Consider the following 20,398-nt stretch of genomic DNA (forward strand, 5'->3'; position numbering starts at 1 on the left):
TCTAAGTTGGAAGCTTTTTATTAACTTCATTGTAGATCTACAAATAGAGTTTATTCTAATATTAGCAGTGGTTTTATTATCTTATATATTAAAATTTCTCACTATATTTTGTTAAAGAAATCAAGTTTCCATGCAAAAGACAACAGCTGAAAAGTAACACTTGAAGAAACCCTTTCACGGATTTTCAACTTTGGCCTCTCTACTGCCTGCCAGGCTTTGAGCTCATTCAGCTTTTGATGTTTTCTCCCATCATTCACTCCTCTTTTCATTGTGCTTTTTAGTCAGTTTATGACAATGTGATGTGCTTTGTTTATAATCAGGGTCTCTGTTTTAATACCCTAGATGGCCTGGAGTTTTGACAGGTAGCCCAGGCTAGACTTGGACTTATCACATTGCTTCTGCTTCCCGAATGCTGGGATTGCAAGTGTGTGGTACCTTGCTTGCAGCCCAGGAAAAACCTTGATATATTTCTGTTAAGAAAAGAGAAATCACAAATTTGGGTATAAAATTGCCATAGTAAAAAAATCATTAGCTGAGGCTTGGAGAGATGGCTCAGTGGTTAAGAGCACTGGCTGCTCTTCTAAAGGACCCAGGTTCAGTTCTCAGCACCCACATGGTGGCAGCTCACAACTGTCCGTAATTCCAGTTCCAGGGGATCTCAATGCACATAAAATAAACCTTTTTAAAAAATCATTAGCCTATAAATCTTTTGAAAATTTAAAAAGCTCTGTTGAAACTTCCTTAAGGTGGCTAACCTCTTCCTTTGGGCTATCTGCTCGCTTGGGGTGCTGGCTGTATGCTATCATCACCATTTATACAATTGTTTCCAGAGATTAAACAGATGATTTGTTTTGTTTTGAGACAGGGTCTCACTGTGTAGCCCTGGCTGGCTTAGAAATCACTGTGTAGACCAGGCTAGCCTAGAAACTCGCAGAGATCTTGCCTCTGTCGCCTGAGTGTTAGGACTGAAGGTGTGTCCCACCATTCCAGTCTAAACAGATCATTTGTGAAGCCTTTTTTCTTTTGTAAGAAAATAAACTGACAATTGTAGAATGTTTATCCTATCAGACTGTCATATGTAATGGTGTTTGATTGAATATGAAAAACTGAGTGTGTATTCCTTATCTTCTTTGTTTTACAGAACAGAGGACAACGCAGCAGGGGCAGGTGTATTTCTTACACACCCAGACTGGCGTCAGCACGTGGCATGATCCACGAGTGCCTAGGTAAGAACATATCTTAAGCATTCTTGGTTTGGTTTTGTTTTCAGACTGGATGTTACTGTGTAGCTCTGACTGGCTTGGACTCACTATATAGGCCACACTGGCCCCATACTCACAAAGATCCACCTTTCTCTACCTCCCAACTGCTGGGATTAAAGGTGTGAGCTACTATGCTCGGCCCTTAAGTACTTCTTCATATCAACCACGAATATCTGTTTCACCCAAGATTTCTTGATTAAAAAAAAAAATTCTTATTATGGAAAATAATAAGTTTATGGAAAAGCTCTTTTCCTGATAGTGTTTCAGCTTGGAATTTAGTAGAAAGTCTAGATACTGACTCTAGTCTCACCCCATTTTCCTGCTAGTCTTGGACTCTTTTCCCTTGAGCATTCCTCCTAAAAAAATGTGGGGCGAACACATGTCTTTAGGAGTTTGAAATGTAATTTCAGGAAAAGCATGCAAAACGTACCCTTAAAAAAGAACAGTATGGGGGCAGAAATAGTTGAAGCTACACATTGTACACAGTGTAATCCTAGCACTTGGAAGCCTCACACTGGAGGAAGAGGAGGAAGGGAGGATTATACACAAATACTGCCATTGAGCAACTTTCTTTTTCCTTTGAGATATAGTCCTTGGTTTTGCTTAGGCTAGTCATAAACTCCTCTGCTAAAGTGATTCTTACTCAGCCTCCTGAATGCCCATCCTGCCCAGTGATTTATTATAATTTTGAGTACATTTATATTTCAGATAAGGTTTTCAGACACTACTTGAGTTATTTTCTAGTGAACATACACAAAGTACCAAGTAGTCTTAGCTGAAGCTGCAAAAAAGACTTGAATTCTAATTGGAATCAACTCTGTGGTGCACGTACACATTTATATAATGAGGGAGTTTTATGTACTAAATACCAGTTCAATCCAAAAAAGAAGCCACATCATTGGGGGAAGGAGGTCAAGAGATCTTTCTTCCTAAAGCTTATATCCAAACCTCCATTATGTAATTGAATCAAAAACAGATGGGCCAGGCAGTGGTGGTGCACGCCTTTAATCCCAGCACTCGGGTGGCAGAGGAGGGTGGATCTCTGTGAGTTCGAGGCCAGCCTGGGCTACAGAGTGAGTTCTAGGAAGGGCGCAAAGCTACACAGAGAAACCCTGTCTCGAAAAACAAAACAAAACCAAAAACCAAAACCAAAAACAGACAGACTGACTGATCTAGGGGTGCTTTGATACTGTGTCTTACAAACAAAATGACTATAATGAGGATAGTTTACCTAGTTACAGAGTTTGGAATTAGAATCTTTTGAGGGCAACAACCCAGAAAATGTGTTGTCATTAATCATTCTATCAAGTTTGCCATTTCTGTGTCTCTGCAGTGGTAGTTTTATCTCATTTCCTCTCTCTTAGTAGCAGAGGGGGAGTTTTATATTTATTAAGTTTACTGAAAGAAACCTAAGGATCTAAAATTTAGAACTCAGTGTTTTTTTTTAAATTGTGCACTCTGCCACAATAAATTTTAAAATGTAAACAAAAGTCAGGTGTAGAAGTGTTCACCTTTAATCCCAGCACTCTGGAAGCAGAGGCTGCAGATCCAGATCTCTGTGAGTTCAAGGCTAGTCTGGTCTACATAGCAAGTCCCAGGCCAGCCAGGGCAACTATTAACAACAAAAGTTTATGTGGAGTATTGACATCTGTATTTGAATAAGACTTTGAATTAATAATGCTATGTATTATTTTTCCTTGTCTCTATGCCCCAGTTATCTTTAAAAGTTGTATTTTGTCTTTTGTTTTGGAACACCCTTTAGCAAATGTCTTCTGTATAGGAGGTTATAGTCCTTTAAAATATCAGGCATTCAAAAGCTTGGAGAAATCTGCTGAGTCTTTAAAGATAGCAGCAAAGAAGTATAATGGGCTTCTTTAAAGAGCCTGTCTGTGTAGTGTATCCAGCTTAATCCTGCTGGAAGGTGCCCAGGGCACTCCAATAGCCTGGCTCTTAAAAGTCCCATTTCATAATGGTTTGCTTTTCTCTTTAATTCTTGTTACTCATTCTATTGCATACTGACTGAAGTCTTGAAATACAGACATGTCTTTTTTTTTTTTTTTTTTTTTTTTAAGCTTTCTAACGTTTCACTTTTGGTTCATTATTCTTCATTTGGGCATAAAAAATCATTTCTGGTTTTTTACTCTATTAGTCAGTACTTTAAAGTTCTCCATTGTATCACTGTAGATTTACATATTCTAAATAAAATGATAAAAAATCAAATTCTACAGTACATCAATAGTGGAATGATTTGTCCTTTGATTTTTGTCCTTGTGTCCCACTTCTACAGGTTCAACTGCAGTTGTGGGGTTCCAACCCAGGGCTTGTACATGCAAAGCAAGCACTTTTCTGTTTGTTATGTCCTGCTATTCGTACATCATTTTTATGCCACATAGTTTATAATTGTTTTTAATTTTTATCTTTTAGGTATGATTTTTTTTTTTGCATGTTTATCTGTGCACCATATGCATACCTTGTGCCCATGGAGGCCAGAAGAGGGCATTGGGTAGTTACAGATGGTTGTGAGCTACTATGTAGGTACTAGGAGCCAAAACCAGGTCCAATGAGAGAGCAGCCAGTGCTCCTAACCACCAAGTCATCTCTCCAGCCCTTGTTTAAACATCTTTTTTTTTTTTTTTTTTTTTTTTTTTTTTAATGTGCACTGGTGTTTTGTCTGTATGTATGTCTGTGTAAGAGTGTTAGATCCACTGGTACTGGAATTACAGACAGTTTGTGAGCTGCCATGTGGGTTCTGAGAATTGAACCCAGGTCCTCTGGAAAACAGACAGTGCTCTTAATCACTGAGCCATCTCTCTCTAGCCCCTTATGTTTTCTTTCCTTTTTTTTTTTTCTTTTTGAGACAGGATTTCTTTGTGTAGCCCTGGCTGTCCTGGAACTTGAACTCACAGAGATCTGCCTGTTTCTTGCCTCCCGAGTGCTGGGACCAACACCCAGCTTGTTTAAACACCTTAAACATCACATCCCAATTACTTTCTTTATGGTCTCTCTTACTTAGAGATCTAATTCGTGGCCGCTAGCTGTCACAGTGTGCTCACTTCTGAAGTTTTCATTGATCTCAGGCTATGAGGTTTTTACTTGAATTTGGTATGGTTTTTTATCTTTTGTTTGTTTGCTTTTGAGGTAGGATTTCACTCTATAGCCCTGGCTTGCCTAGAACACACAGAGATTTACCTGTTTCTGCTGGGATTAAAGGTGTGTGTGTTGGGGGAGCGGTTTAAAGATGACACAATCTTGGTGTATAGCCTAGGTTGGGCTTGAACTTGCATGCTTCCTATATCCTTAGCCTCTGAGTGCTGATTGCTTTTGTATGCTGCCATGCCTGGTGTATTATTTAATCTCTATTATTTGGGATTCTCTGGTCCTAAGATGGGAATTTGGGAAGTGTTTTTTAGAATTGCTTCACCCGTTGGAGCTCTCAGCTTGAGAGGTTCTAGGTCTCCTTTCGCAGCCTTGGTTCTGGCCTACACCTCCCTGGCTGCTTCTTAGGTCCAGCACCATGAAGCTCTTTGAGGCTTAGTGCTTTGCTTTGCCTTTTCTGAGGGTATTTTTCAAGCTTTAGTTGGTGTGTAGCAGAGGAGTCTCTGGGATCACTTTAAGCAGAGGTCAGAATCATTGTTTGAAGAAATCTGTGAGAGCTGGAAATGGCCTCAGTAGCTATGGGACATCTTCACGTGCAGCCACCAAGAACTGGAGCCCTCTCGGATACTCTCTCTGTGGAAGGCATTGACCTAGCAGGGCAGAGGATGAAAATCTGCAGTGCTGTTGCTGGTTTCTGAACAGCCAAAAGGGATCTAGGAACGTCCATGCCTTTGGGCACACTCCCACCAGCCACCTCAGCTTTATTGTTCTTTACAGTCCTGGACACCCTTATGGTGTGTGATACAGTACCAGTGGTCCTCATCTGTTAAACGTACTTGAGCTTTTCTTTATTGCAATCCTAAGTCTTGAAGCATTTTTCTTAAGTGTCTTTACCAGGTTTTTTCATGAATTTTCTAGACTTCAAAATTCAAAACAGTGTAGTTATCTTATTAAAAGAAAATACGCCGGGCGTGGTGGCTCATGCCTTTAATCCCAGCACTCGGGAGGCAGAGGCAGGCGGATCTCTGTGAGTTCGAGGCCAGCCTGGGCTACCAAGTGAGTGCCAGGAAAGGTGCAAAGCTACACAGAGAAACCCTGTCTCGAAAATGGAAAAAAAAAAAAAGAAAATACACTGTGATTATTTCCAGCGTTAGGATTTCAGTAATGTTTCCAGTTTTGCTTTGTTGGAGAGTTCAATCACTCAGAGCATTCATATTTGTTTGTACCAACTTTATGATATAGTAAAGAAAGAAAATACTGAAGATAATTTTTTTAGATCATTGACGCTTGTAAAACAATACTTTCTGTCAAACAAATATTGAAGAATAGTTTATGTTGGCAAGTAATGTGATTGCTCTGTTTGAATTTAAAATGTGTATTACATTAAAGCCTAGGAACTTACTAAAATGTAGACTATGTGATAAGTTCTGAGCCATTTAGGGATTGGGTGTTGAATGTGCAAGTTTGGGAACCCATTGGGAATTAAAGATTCCAGCTGAACAGCTCAAGTTTCTGAAACAATACATTTTCTCAGAATTCACGGAATTGCTGTGTGTCACATACATTTGCTTGGCTCAGCAGGCCCAGCAGTGAGGTATTTCTATTGTATATTTGTTTTACAGGGATCTTAGCAACATCAATTGTGAAGAGCTCGGTCCTTTGCCTCCTGGATGGGAGATCCGCAATACCGCTACAGGAAGAGTTTATTTCGTTGACCATAACAACAGAACAACACAATTTACAGATCCCCGGCTCTCTGCTAACTTGCATTTAGTTTTAAAGTAAGTTTTGAAGTGGTACATGTAAAAATATTAGCCTAAAATACAGGACATATATGTGCTTTTTATAATGTGAAAGAATATTTGCTCTTTTAAATTCATAATGTTGATTTATTTTTATGATGCATTCTCAAGGAATAGCCCAGGCTGGCCTTGAATTGTTGTAGCCTGGCAGATCTTCATGCTACTCCTTGTTAGAGACATGAGCCACGATGCCTTTTACTGATCAGGGTATATGGAAGAGTAAGAGATTTTACTCTGAAATGCACATATCTTATTTTCACTCTGCTTAAACAGGAACCATTACTAAAATGTCAGGAAGAGGTATTCCTAAGAGGTGCTCAAGCAAGAAGGCTGTTTACAGAGGCCATAGCTTGACCAAAAGTTGAGACTGAACAGGCTAATTTTGACTTGCCATCCTATTACATACAACTGATAATGACTGACCGACATATCAGTAGCACTTACTGTGTGCAAAGTATTGTTCTTTGTTACTTGCATGTGTTAACAGTTTCATCCTGGTAGATAAACCATTTCTGCAGATGAGGGAACAAGCAGAGGCTGACTTTCTTTTCTTTTCTTTTTTTTTTTTTTTTTTTTTTTTCTTTTTTTTGGTTTTTCGAGACAGGGTTTCTCTTCTCTGTGTAGTTTTGGTGCCTGTCCTGGAACTCACTTGGTAGCCCAGGCTGGACTTGAACTCAGAGATTCACCTGGCTCTGCCTCCTGAGTGCTGGAAGTAAAGGCGTACGCCACCGCTGCCCGGCGAGGTTGACTTTCTTCTTATAAGTTTCCCAGCGTACTTAGACTGGATTCAGACCTCAGTCCTTGCTCTTTGTTCATGTCTGTCCTGTGCATCGTTTGTACCATCTTTGCATCCTTTGTTTGTCTCTCTAGGTGCCTGTTTCCTAACCTTGTTACTTGCTGGCATTGCCTTCTGAGGAAGGAAAGGCGAAAAGGGAGTTTGATCGTGAGGAAAGGAGCAACGTGTCTTTGTCACCAATTCTGACAAGACACTGGGTTAGTGGTATAGCAACAGACCATGGCTTGTTTGCCTGAGAGTCCAGAGAACAAGGTTCTTTGTGTCCACAGAGGAGCTCACTTTAGTGTCTCTAAGGAAATGCTGCCTGCCCTGCTTGCTTCATCACTAGTGTGTGTGATACATACTTAGGATGTTAGATTCTAAAACAAAAGAAAACTGATAGAGGGCAGAGGGACTTTGGAAAACATCCCTGCTTCATTAATCTTGAGGTAGATGCAACAGGGAAAATGTGAATGAGAGCTGACTATCACTTGTTTAGAAAAGTATAAGAAAACATCTAACTTGTGTGTTTTTGTTGTCTTCTTTGAATACTTATAATTACCCTGTTGGACTCATTATGTCAATAGACCTTTTTATTGTGCTAGGTGCTAAAACCTTAGTTACAAATGAAATTCACAAGTATTTGTAAGCATTTGTAGAAATGCAGGAAATTCATGGGCTGTTTCTATACGTTAAGATCTGTAGCCTCGGTAGCAGAGTAGTACAGTATGTAGTCTGTCCTTTGATTAATACTGCTCTAGGACACTTACATAGAGGTAGAATCAAAGCACCATAAAATGTTTTTAGGGCCCGTGAGGTAGATCAGTGGGTAAAGGTGCTTGCTGCCAACCCAACCTGACAACCTGAGTTCGATATCTGGGCCTCACAAGGTAGGAGACAACCTACTCCTGCAGGTGGCCTCTGACCTCCCCGGACATGGTGGCATGGCCATGCATTATAGAAAATCAATGTAATAGAATACTTTATTTTCAACTTTAATATGTAAGGGCAACTTTTCCTGAGTAATAAAATCACTGTAGTCTTTACTAACACTATGTGAATTCTGGCAAGTCCTTGGGATTACTGACTTTGTTTACTCTCCCTGGTCTTGCCTTTCTTATGGAAAATCCCAGTGAAGGAAGGCATGGGCCTAAAATGTTATTTTGTCTTCTGAACACCCTGATAACTTAACCATGTGATTCTATGTGGTGTAATACGCATCTTATTTCTCAGGGAACTATATTAAAAACAAAACTTTAAAAAAAAATCAAAATTGTGCCAGGCGGTGGTGGCGCACACCTTTAATCCCAGCACTCAGGAGGCAGAGGCTGGCAGATCTCTGTTCAAGGCCAGCCTGGTCTACAGATCGAGATCCAGGACAGGCACCAAAATTACACAGAAAAACCCTGTCTTGAAAAACAAAAAACAAAAAATCAAAATTGCAAATGTGATGATATTTTTTGTTTGGGGTTTTGCTTTTGTTGTTGTTGTTGTTGTTGTTGTTTTTCCAGATAGAGTTTTACAGTGTATCCCTGACTACCTGGAACTTACTGTGTAGACCAAGTTGGTCTTGAACTCCTAGAGATCCACCTGTCTCTGCTTCCTGAATGCAGAGGTCAAAGGTGTATGTCACCACAACAGGCCTATGATGATATGAAATTGTATTTTTTGTGATACTTGTTTGGAGATGAGGTTTAGCTTTGTTGCTCAGGCGTCCTGGAACTGGTTTTATAATCCAGTTAGCTTTGAACTTTTTATTGTCCTGCCACAGCTTCCCGAGTGCTGGGTGTCTTTAATTTTCATTTTCCTAGCTATTCATGTGGTAAGTGTATTCTTTATGTATGTGTTATTTTGAGATAGGCCATCCCTGAGTTGCCCAGGCTGTTCCTGAACTCACTCTGTGGCCTTAGCAGCCCTTGAACTTGAGATCCTGTGTCTTAGCCTCCTGAGTAGCTAGCCTACAGCTCCAGGCCTGACTGAATACATTGTTACCTTATTTGGTAGCTCTGGCATGGTGTGTTTGTTTCAAGACAGGGTCTCATGTACCCCAGGATAGCCTTGAACTACTATGTGGTAGAGAATGACCTGGCCTCTGATATGGGTAAGGGGCTTGGCTTATAATGTTTTTCTAACTTTGTATCATTTTTAAGGTGATACAGTCAGAGAGAGATGGTGTGTGCGCCCTGCATATGGCAAAAAAATATTCTTGGAGTAAAGGCTTTGGTTATCAACCAAATAATAAAATAATGAAGTTAGTTTAACTATTAGTCTGAATTTTAGGGATGTTCTGAATGTTACGTATGGATTATATATAACACTAACGAACATTTGTAGATTACTTTGATTTTAAGTTTTGTAGGGTTTTTTTCCCCTGTTTTAACATTTTAGGAAGTGAGGAAAAAATTCAGATTACTATACAAATCATGGAGAGGCTAATTATTCATGCCAGAAAAAAATAGAGTGGGCAAGTTGCATTTTAGAGTGGAGTCTTGAACTTAAACTAATAAGAGTCTGAATTACTTTTTTGAAAGGAAGCAACGGGAAAAGTTACCTGTGTTAGTCTGCAGTGGGCTTGTTGTGTGTAATGTGCAGTGAGGGCATCCTGTCGTGTGGGTACCTGTCGTGTGGGTATCTGTCGTTGTGTGGGTACCTGCACTTGCTCATTTCTCTCCTTCAGAATCCTTCCTGAGATTGGTTAATTAACTATGGTTTCTCCCTTTTGATGTTATGAAGTTAAGTAGTTCCTATATATGAGGCCTCGGCATATAATCTATAAATGTCAGGATATGACATTATTAAACTATTGCAAAATATTGTCATCAGGGCTCAGTAAATCACCTGGCCAAGGACACATATCCTTTGTAGAAACCCCATTTGGAAAAAAAAATTCTTGCTTGAAAACATACTTTATCCAATTAAAAACAACAACGAAAGCCAGGCGGTGGTGGCGCAAGCCTTTAATCCCAGCACTTGGGAGGCAGAGGCAGGCGGATCTCTGTGAATTCGAGGAGGCCAGCCTGGGCTACCAAGTGAGTTCCAGGAAAGGCGCAAAGCTACACAGAGAAACCCTGTCTCGAAAAACCAAAAAAAAACAAAAAAAAAAAAACAAAAAAAAAAAAACCAACAACAAGAAGTAACTGCGTCATTTGTAATGGTTAAAATAACTAGCATCGTCTCTGCTTGTGTCCTGGGCACTGGGTAAACATTTCTCCTGCCGTCCACATAACGTCCTGTCTTCTTCAGTGAGACAGTGTCACAGCTTGCCCAGAGTACATAAAAAGTGCTGGAACTGAGATTTGAACTCAGCCTGACTGTGGAGAGTCTTTACCCCCTTCCTCTTCCTGTTTTCTTCCTTTAACACTGTTCCTGTTACTTTGAATGGGATCATAGAAATTCTGCCTTAAAATTGAAGGAAACTTCTAAAAACAAAGACTGTATCTTGAATCTTCTCTGTTTGTCAGGCTTACTTATTTCAAGAAAATAATTGGACTGTGTGATAAGGTCTCTGGACGTGTCAGAGGCCTTACAGACAGCAGACTGGCATCCCACTGTTTTCTGACCGGTGCTGACACATCATCCTGTATATAACTGCCCCTGACAGGCTGCTTCCCTGTTTTTTATTCTGTACTTAGACTGGACAGTTGTAAGAGGAAGGGTCTCCATCAAGCTGTCAGTGCAGACTCCTGTTTCGTTTGTCCAGGAAAACAGGCTCTAGATGACAGGCAGTGCTTGGCACCCACCTGAACTCTCACTTGGATGATGGGATGATGTGGAGGAATGGTGTCTGAACAAGTGCTCTTAGCATCTGCATAAGGCTTTATGAATAGAACCTCAGTAACCAGTTTCACCTGGCTGATGGGATGCCCAATAAGGCTTAGAAAATGATACATTTCTTTAATAGTCTGATTCTGATTTAAAAGTAGAGTTACAATCTTTTACGTTCTAAAGTATTTGGGTAACATTTCTGTTTATTTCCAGTCGTCAGAACCAATTGAAAGACCAGCAGCAGCAGCAGCAGCAGCAAGTGGTGTCATTATGTCCTGAGGACACTGAGTGTCTGACAGTGCCAAGGTACAAACGAGACTTGGTTCAGAAACTAAAGATCTTGCGGCAAGAGCTTTCCCAACAACAGCCTCAGGCCGGCCACTGCCGCATTGAAGTTTCTAGGGAAGAGATTTTTGAGGTAAATACATAAGCCTTAATTTCAATTAGAAGAAAATTAAATTCAGTGTTTTACTTTTTTCTCTTTGTTTTGAAACAGTCTCACTGCGTAGCTCTAGCTAGCCTGGAATTCTCTCTGTTGACCAGGTTGTTCTCAAACACTGTCCTGTCTCTGCCTCCTAAGTACTGAGAGGAAAATTGTACACCATCATGCCTGGACTTTGTCTCATTCTTTCTAAGGAGACATTTTTGGAGACTCATATCTGATCGAAGTGAAAGTATTCTTTTTTTTTCTTCATTTTTCTAAGACAGAATTTCTCTATGTAGCCCTGACTGTCCTGGAACTTGTTTTGTAGACCAGGCTGGCCTAGAACTCACAGAGATCTGCCTCCTGATGAGCTTTGTCTCTCAGAGCAGTTTTAGCCTTGGTTATAATTGTCATTTGTATTTCAAAATGATAAAAAGAGCTTCTTCCCACCTGGAAAACACTAAATGGTAGGTGATGCTTGTGCACTAAAAGGGTCCAGAGGCCCCAGGTTCCCAGCCCCCCACCCCCCCCCCCCATTTTTTTTTTTTTTTTTTTTTTTTTTGGTTTTTTTTTTTGTTTGTTTTTTGAGACAGGTTTTCTCTGTGTAGCTTTGTGCCTTTCCTAGAACTCATTCTGTAGCTCAGGCTGACCTTGAACTCACAGAGATCTGCCTGCCTCTGCCTTCCAAGTGCTGGGATTAAAGGCATGCACCACCACCACCACCACCACCACCACCACCACCACCACCACCGCTGCTGCCGCCGCCGCCGCCGCCGCCGCCGCCCAGCTAGGTTCCCAGTCTTGAGAGGCAGGTCTTCCTCAGAGGCTCTGCATGTGGACTATGGGGCTGGAGTCACAGTCATTGGCCAAGGTTGGAGTCTTGGAACTCATCAAGGGAGGCAAGGCTTGAGACAAGAGATAGATCCTGTCACATTGCTGGGATATGTGGTCAAGAACATAAAGATTGGGGGCTGGAGAAACAGCAGTTAAGAGCACTTGTTCTTCCAGAGGACCCGAGTTCAATTCCCAGCACCCATGTCAGACGGCTCACAACCACCAGTAACTCAAGATTCAGGGGGTGCAGTGGCCTCAACCATACATGCACGAGAATAAAATTAAAAACATAGATATGCCATATACCCATACATGCACATAAATACAAATAAAAAAATAAAGTCCCTGCACATAAATGCAAATAAAAAAAATAAAGTCCCTCACCGGAGCGTCTATGTTCTCCCTATCCATCAGCATCCAAAATTAACTTCTTTCTGGGGTATCCTTCCTCGTTGTGGAGATTAAGACCGTTTTAGAAGTGGACTTGCACTGGCTAGTGGAACAGGTTCAAGGCATTTGTGGCAAATGGAGACTACAATGGTGGTGACATTGGTGTTAAAGATAAGTAAACCAGTAAAATAGCCACCACCATTCAAGCCATCCTTTTAGAAATTTCCATTGTCTTGGTACACAGAGGCTACCGAGGGAGCGTGATAATCAAATCCCATACTGTCCCAAGCAAGAGAACAGACCTTTGGCCCAGAGGCACTGGCATTATCTTAGCACCTGTGTCCCAAGAGGCTGCTGATGGCCAGTATTGGCAGTGGCCATCCTGGGCAGCTTTACCAGGGCTGCCTTTGATGCCATCTCTAAGACCTATAGCTACCCCAGACCTCTAGAAAGAGACATGTTCACCAAGTCTTCCTATCAGGATTGCACTGATCATCTTATAAACTCAGAGTAGACGCTCTGTACAGGCTGTTAGCTACTATAAAGGAATTTTATACAAGAAAAAAAATGAATTAAGGCCATTGGCAAAAAAAGATAAAGGTATGTGTCTCCATACTTAGCTACATAACCCCAATACTCGGGAGTTAGAGGCAGGTGGATATCTGCAAGATCAAGGCCAGCCTAGTCTATATAGCAAATTCCATCTCATCTTAGAGGCCAGCATTGTCTGCATAGGGAGTTCAAGGCTATCCTGAGCTTTGTGAGAGTCTGTCTTGACCCTGTCCCCCAAATAATATAAAGCTGTCTGTGTACTTAATATACTAATTATTTTACTTATGTTCTTTTAGAACTGTGCTTTTAGTTTTACATTTAGTTTCTACTGATGCCTCTGACTTAAACTTAGATCAACCAAATTTTTAAATCAGATTTCATCTGAGTTAAATTAATTTTGTGAATTGGAGGAAAAGAAGAATTCAAAATCAGAGGTTAAAACACCTGATGATAGTATGTTAAAAATTTTTTTCAGGAATCATATCGACAAGTCATGAAAATGAGACCAAAAGATCTCTGGAAGCGATTAATGATAAAATTTCGTGGAGAAGAAGGCCTTGACTATGGAGGGGTTGCCAGGTAAAGACTTGGGCAATAAATGACATATGGATTTTTTTTAAGTTAATTGTGTGAGTATTTTGCCTGTGTTTGAATATGTACTAAGTGCATGCAGTGCCCAATGAGGACAGAAAAGGTTATTGAATTCCCTGGACCTGCAGTTACAACCATTTCAAACTACTGTATGGGTACTGGTAACACAACCCAGATCCTCTCTTAACTGCTGAACCATCTGTCCAGCCCCCATATAATCTTTCTACTAAACAAAATTAAGATAGGCCTGTTGTAACTTTGTCATGAGTATTTAAGTATAAAACTCAGCAGTGTTTGCATTGCAGATGAAATCCTAGTGGATTTATCCACAGTGAGATCATGGGAGCAGAAGAGTAGTTCATACTCTCAGGATCATGGAAGCCCTGCAGGACTGTAGGGCTGGCAGCCTGTGTTTTTACATCTCTCTTCAGCACATCTTATTTCCTTTGCCTCAAACTGTCAGTTCTAAACTGAATGCTGTTTTCCTTGGCATGGTCTTTTGTTAGTTTTACTTTGCTAAACAAGGATGTATTATATTTGCTTACTCATACACTTGTGTATCTCACAGTGGTTCTTAGAATATTTTAATAGAGAAGGCATTATATGCTGTTTCTGCTATATTCATAATCATACATTGAGTCCAACTTACTGGTTGTCCATACATTGAGTCAGCTTATTTCTGATAGTATGTATGCTGTCAGAATTTTTGCAGGTGTGACATTTACCTTATGTAAATGTAGGAGAGCCACAGCTCTGAACTGAAATAGTGTATGAACTACTAAGTAGTCTTGGTTCTCCTATTATAATCCAGCCTAAGCAAATTGTATTTTCACCAAGTGAAAAATTACAGTGAAAAAGTGTTTCACTGTAATTTTTAGTGCATTGTTAGTGCCTGTTGTGTTTATCAACCTTTTATCTAAAAATGTATACCTTCTTTAGTTTATAGTTTTTTCATAACTGTTCTATTTATTTTTATAGATTTTTAACATTTTTGTCTGTTTAGATTATTCTTTTTTTTTTTTTTTTCTTTTTCCGAGACAGGGTTTCTCTGTGTAGTTTTGGTGCCTGTCCTGGATCTTGCTCTGTAGACCAGGCTGGCCTCGAACTTGCAGAGATCCACCTGGCTCTGCCTCCCGACTGCTGGGATTAAAGGTGTGGGCCACCACCGCCACACCGCTCCCCACCCCCGGCTGTGATATATATATATATATATATATATATATATATATATATATATATATATATATATAATATTTATATAAATGCATAACTGTATAAGTTCAACATGCTGAGTCTGTTTATTGTGTTTTGAGTGTATATGATTTCAGGCCTGACCACTTGGTGTTGGATAACCAGTTAGGGGGCTTATTCCTAGGAAAGACTAATTCTCCCTCTCTTAGCGGTCATTAGTTACCTTTAGTACTTTGTCTAGGTTGGGAATCCCATGAGATTTTTCTCTTCCATATCAGTATGTCTGTTGATAACTGTTGTTCAGGTGTTGTTTAGGCAGCCATATTGTTGCAGTATCATGGGTGTAACGTCCCTGTCTTTTCTGGGAGGCACATTTCCCAGCAGACTTCCTGGTCCTCTGTCTCTTATAGTCTTCCTGTCACTATTCTGAAATCTTCCCTGGGCCTTTGGTGTAGGAGTCGCATTGTACTGTGTATGTCCATTGGCACTGTGTCCTCACGATCCATTTATCCCTGCAGTATGACCAGTTGTAGTCTGCTATAAAGAGAAGCTTCTCTAATGAAGGATGAGTTACATGTATCTGTGTGTAAAAAGAGAAGTTTCAGAATTAAGAATTATATATACTGTTTTAGCAAAGTGATAGTAGGTTCTTTTCTAAGATCCATGATTTCATTGGCCCCCGAAAGTTGGCTTGGTTTCTAGTACCAGGCAGAATTTTTTTCCTGTTGAATGGACCTAATGTCCAGGTAAGCAGCTGTTAGTTATCACTAAGACATGATGGTCATTGTTATAGTTCATGGGTGTCACAGCTAAATAGGACTGTTGATTGCTTCCCTTCCTTGACAGCTTACATAGTAAAAGCGGGGGACGGGGGGATATGATGTATCGCAGTGGTAGAGTACTTGCCTAGCATGTACAAAGTTCCGTATTCCATCTGCAGTACAATAAAAAGGAAGAGAAGTGGTATGGGGCATGCCCACAGAATGGCCTTTGTGTCTGCCTATACCTAAAGCTTTGGGATCTCTGGGTTTATTTCATGGTTTGCTTTAGGCTTGATACAGTAAAAGATGGTGAAGTAGGTGTTGACATTTCTTTACTAAAACAGTACCACAAACACTCCACTGTCAAAAAGTAAGAAGAAATTCATGCTGTATTATGTTTTTGGTTTTTTGGGTCCACCCCCCACCCCCCCCCAGCTGAGGACAGAACCCAGGGCCTTGCGCTTGCTAGGCAAGCGCTCTACCACTGAGCTAAATCCCCAACCCCATTTTTGTCGTTTTGTTGTTGTTGTTGAGACAGGGTCTCTCTCTATGTAGCCCTGACTGTCCTAGAATTCACTGGGTAGACCAGGCTGGCCTTGAACTCATAGTGATCTGCCTGCCTGTTGTATTATGTATCCTTATGAACCTAGTATATATAAATATATCTGCTCTGATAGAAATAGAAATAGACAACTAGATGAAGTAGTTTGTTTTGAATAAAAACACACTCTTCCCTTTATATTTATCATGGGCTATAAATTTCTTTTAGCTTTTAAAGTGATATACTATAGGGCTACAGAATCTCATGAGCAGCTGAGCTGCTACACTGACTGATGCTAAAGTATAATAAAATTGCTGCAAATTATGAACAGTAACTGTATAATAATAAGTTTATTTGGTCTTTCAGCATTCATTTTCTGTTGTGATTTTATAGAACCCAGTTAGTACTGTATTTTAACTTAAAAGAATTGTGGAAGCTGGACAATGGAGCACGCCTTTAATCTTACCAGCACTCAAGAGGCAGAAACAGGTGGATCTCTGTGAGTTTGAGGCCAGCCTAGTTAAAGTCCAGTAGGTTAAAGCATTCACCATGCAATCTGAGGTCAGTCCTCAAACCATATAAAAGTGAGAAGGAGAAAACCAGCTCCACAGCGTTGTCCTCAGACCTCCACATGTGTGCCATGGCACATGTGTTCACACATATCATGCAAACCCATAATAATAAATGTTTAAAATTCAGAAAAATGGTTCACTAGAGTGACTAATGACATAACTTAACTGACAGATTCCTTTATCTTTTTTTCTAGGGAATGGTTGTATCTCCTGTCGCATGAAATGTTGAATCCTTACTATGGTCTCTTCCAGTATTCTAGAGATGATATCTACACGTTGCAGATCAATCCTGATTCTGCAGTTAATCCGGTATGAGCTGTGGTCACAATAGTGTGAGTGTGCTGGGACCCACTCTGCTCTCATCTATAAATGTCAGTGTGATTATCACAAAGGAATCACTTGCCTGATCCTGGCCACACCCTCCGGCTCAGCAGTTCCTCTTCTGGAAAGTTGTCCTAGTAAATGATAAGACATGGGCACTGCATTGGGACACTAGGGTATCTACTATTGATTACCCCCAATTGACACAGCACAGTTGTCCATACAGAAGACTGGTTACATTATAACATAAAATAGTATGAATTGTTGTTCTTGATCTGGGTCTAGTGTTATCACATCATTTGGAAGGTTAAGGCTAGACTGGACTGCATAGTGAGACTCTGTTTCAAAGGAACCAAACAAAGAACATAGCTTCTGAAATCAGAAAGACATGGCGTCTGCGGGTGTACAGGCTCCTCCCTGAGATTCCAGTGCTCTCCAGGCTAAGGCAGCAGATGACACAAGGTCTAGGCCAGCCTAGCCCTTACCGAGCTATAGGGCAACTTGGACTGTGGTAGGAGACCCTGTCTCTAAAACAAACAAGATATATATATATATAAAATAATCATATTCTTGTTATGTAAGTTACTGTCTTTGTGATTGTGGGCAAATTCATTGCCTTAAATCTCAATTATTTTATTGTTAAAATTTAATAGGAAGAGTTTTGCACCTTAGAATACAGTTGTGAGACCTACTTGAGACCCTGTGTATTAGGCATTTAATTATGCTTTTTTAATCCTATAATACATTATTATTAAACACTTAAAGTTAAGTGCTGGGGCTGTTGCTCATTGGTACTGTACTTGACTAGCATTTGTGAGGCCCTGGGTTTGACCCCAATATAGCTTCCCTTCCAAAAGTTGGTGCTTACTGCTAATTTCTTGCTTTCTAGTTAAATCTACGTTTTCACACAGGGGCATACTGTGAAATTAAAGAGTGTGAGATCAAGATGATGTGTGATAAAGATGTGTGTTCATTATATGTTCAGTGATGTTAAATGGAAGGTTATGTGTGATACAGCTTTGGTAGATAGATATATGTAAGAGAACATTAAAAGGTCTGTGCCATAAAACTGATAATCGTTTCCTAGAGTGTTAGATAATGGGTGACTTTCAATGTGCTCTTTGCTTGTATATGTTTATCTAAATATTTTGAAGAAAGTATGTGGTTTTTTTAAATAGATATTTTTAAGATAAAACAGAAGTTTTAAGATGAGATTAAAAATTACTTATTAAGCTGGGCGGTGGTGGCGCACGCCTTTAATCCCAGCACTCGGAGGCAGAGGCAGGTGGATCTCTGTGAGTTCAAGGCCAACCTGGGCTACAGAGCAAGATCCAGGACAGACACCAAAGCTACACAGAGAAACCCTGTCTCAGAAAACAAACAAACAAACAAACAAACAAAAAAAATCAAAAAAAATTACTTATTAAATGGAAAAGCAAAAGTCACCCCCCCAACCCCCCGTAGCTGAGGACCGAACCCAGGGCCTAGGCAAGTGTTCTGCCACTGAGCTTAATCCCCAAGATTTTTAAAAATACAGAAATCCAACCAACCAAACAGTGTGGTGGAAGAGCAGTTGTATTTACATGTGGTGGCTCATCAGGCAATTCTTCATTAAGGAGACTTGGAGATAAAGCTGCTTCTTGGTAGCTCACTAAGGCCCACCTGACTGTCAACTGACATTTGCTGGGTGCTTCCTAGGAGTAGACCCAGACCCCTGGATCTTATCACTTGCTGTCCTCCTCATGGGTACTCTGTCTGCATACTGTCTCTATGCTTGTATGTCCAAGTGTGGACTAGTCCTACAGGGACTAATTAATTTGTGTATGAACAGTAGCTGGCAGGCTAATCCAAGTATAAAACCAGATCCATGCTTAAATCCGTGATGTCCTGAAGTGTAGTCTGGCTTGTCAAGGAAGCAGAGATGTTAGGATTAAAAGCTTCATTCCTTGACAAGATGCTCAGAGAACAGGATGTACAAGTAGCTTTGCACAGGTTTGTAAAGGAGTCATTTTTTAAAGGGCCCTTTCCTTGAGAGAGACATGGGCATGGTGTCCCATACCTGTAATCCCAGCCCTGGGGAAAGTGAGGCCCTGATCATCACTAAGTTCAAGGTCAGCCTGTGCTACAAGTGAGGCCGTCTCTGAAACAAACAAACAAAACCAAGAAAGGTGGGAAAGGAAGAGGACGAAGGAAGGAAAAAATGTTGCTTAAATATTTACTTCTTATTAAGACAATTTCCTGGAGAGTTTCTAACTTGAGTATTTACATTGTGTTTTTTTCATTTCAGGAACATTTATCTTATTTCCACTTTGTTGGACGAATAATGGGAATGGCTGTATTCCATGGACATTATATTGATGGTGGCTTCACATTGCCTTTTTATAAACAGTTGCTTGGGAAGTCAATTACTTTGGACGATATGGAGTTGGTTGATCCAGATCTTCATAATAGTTTGGTGTGGATACTGTACGTATTGAATCTTACATCTATTTACATACCTAGAATCTGAGCCTTAAAAAGATACAAGCTTGCCAGGCAGTTTAATCCCAGAACTCGGGAGGCAGAGGCAGGCGGATCTCTGTGAGTTCAAGGCCATCCTGGGCTACAGAGCAAGTTCCAGGACAGACAGGGCTACACAGAGAAACCCTGTCTCAAAAACAACAACAACAACAAAAAAAGATAAAAGCCAAAAGCTGGAGAGATGGCTTGGTGGTTAACAGCACTGACTGCTCTTGCAGAGGGCCAAGTTTACATCCCAGGACTCTTCATGAGGTAGCTCACACTCGACAGCAACTCTAGTTCTAGGATCTGATGCCCCGATTGTGATCAGCCGTCACAATCACCTGCACACACACAGTCGACATAAAGTCATGTAGGCACACATGGACACATTTTTTTCAAACCTTAAAAAAAACGAAAAATGGCTGCGATGGCTCAGCAGTGAGGAGCATGTACTGGTCTTGCAGAGGACTTACTGGAGTTTGATTCTCAGCACCCGTGCCAGGCAGCTCACAGCCTCCTGCAGCTCTAGTTCCAGGGGATCTAACTGGCTTTTTGAAGCACTTGGATACACACATAGACATATACATCCAGTTAATAATGAAAGTAAATCTTAAAAATACAAGCTCTGTCTGATAGTTTATCCCTATAAAACCTGCACTTGGGAGGCTGAGGAGAATCCTGAAGTCAAGGCCAGCCTCCAAAACCTATTGATGTCCTGTCTCAAAAGCAAAAGCCAGAGAGATGGCTCAGTGGCTGGAGCACTGGCTGCTCTTCCAGAGGACCTGGGTTCGATTCCCAGCACCCATACGGTGGCTCACAACCACCCATAACTTCAGTTCCAGGGGATCTGTAGCCTTTCCTGGTTTCCTCAAGCCCTAGGCACACACATGGTGCATGGACATACATGTAGGCAAAACACCCATACATATAAGATATAATAATAATACATTTTTAAAAGCAAACAGTAAAACAAAAAGATATACTTCAAAACTTATGTACTTTCTTTTTTAAATTTGAAA

The 20,398-nt window shown here is 40.5% G+C and overlaps 1 protein-coding gene across 1 annotated transcript in view; it reads left to right on the forward strand.

Annotated features, from left to right (window-relative positions):
- Positions 1-20,398, forward strand: part of Smurf2 (SMAD specific E3 ubiquitin protein ligase 2) — a 112,432-nt gene that overhangs the window by 79,067 nt on the left and 12,967 nt on the right. Inside the window, exons 9-14 of the mRNA XM_028865206.2 lie at positions 1,142-1,226; positions 5,981-6,139; positions 10,914-11,118; positions 13,376-13,479; positions 16,751-16,865; positions 19,165-19,343. Coding sequence (XP_028721039.1) covers positions 1,142-1,226; positions 5,981-6,139; positions 10,914-11,118; positions 13,376-13,479; positions 16,751-16,865; positions 19,165-19,343 — 847 coding nt within the window. The remainder of the gene's footprint in view (positions 1-1,141; positions 1,227-5,980; positions 6,140-10,913; positions 11,119-13,375; positions 13,480-16,750; positions 16,866-19,164; positions 19,344-20,398) is intronic.

Source organism: Peromyscus leucopus, chromosome 8b (assembly GCF_004664715.2).
Source record: "Peromyscus leucopus breed LL Stock chromosome 8b, UCI_PerLeu_2.1, whole genome shotgun sequence".
Taxonomy (NCBI): Eukaryota; Metazoa; Chordata; class Mammalia; order Rodentia; family Cricetidae; genus Peromyscus; species Peromyscus leucopus.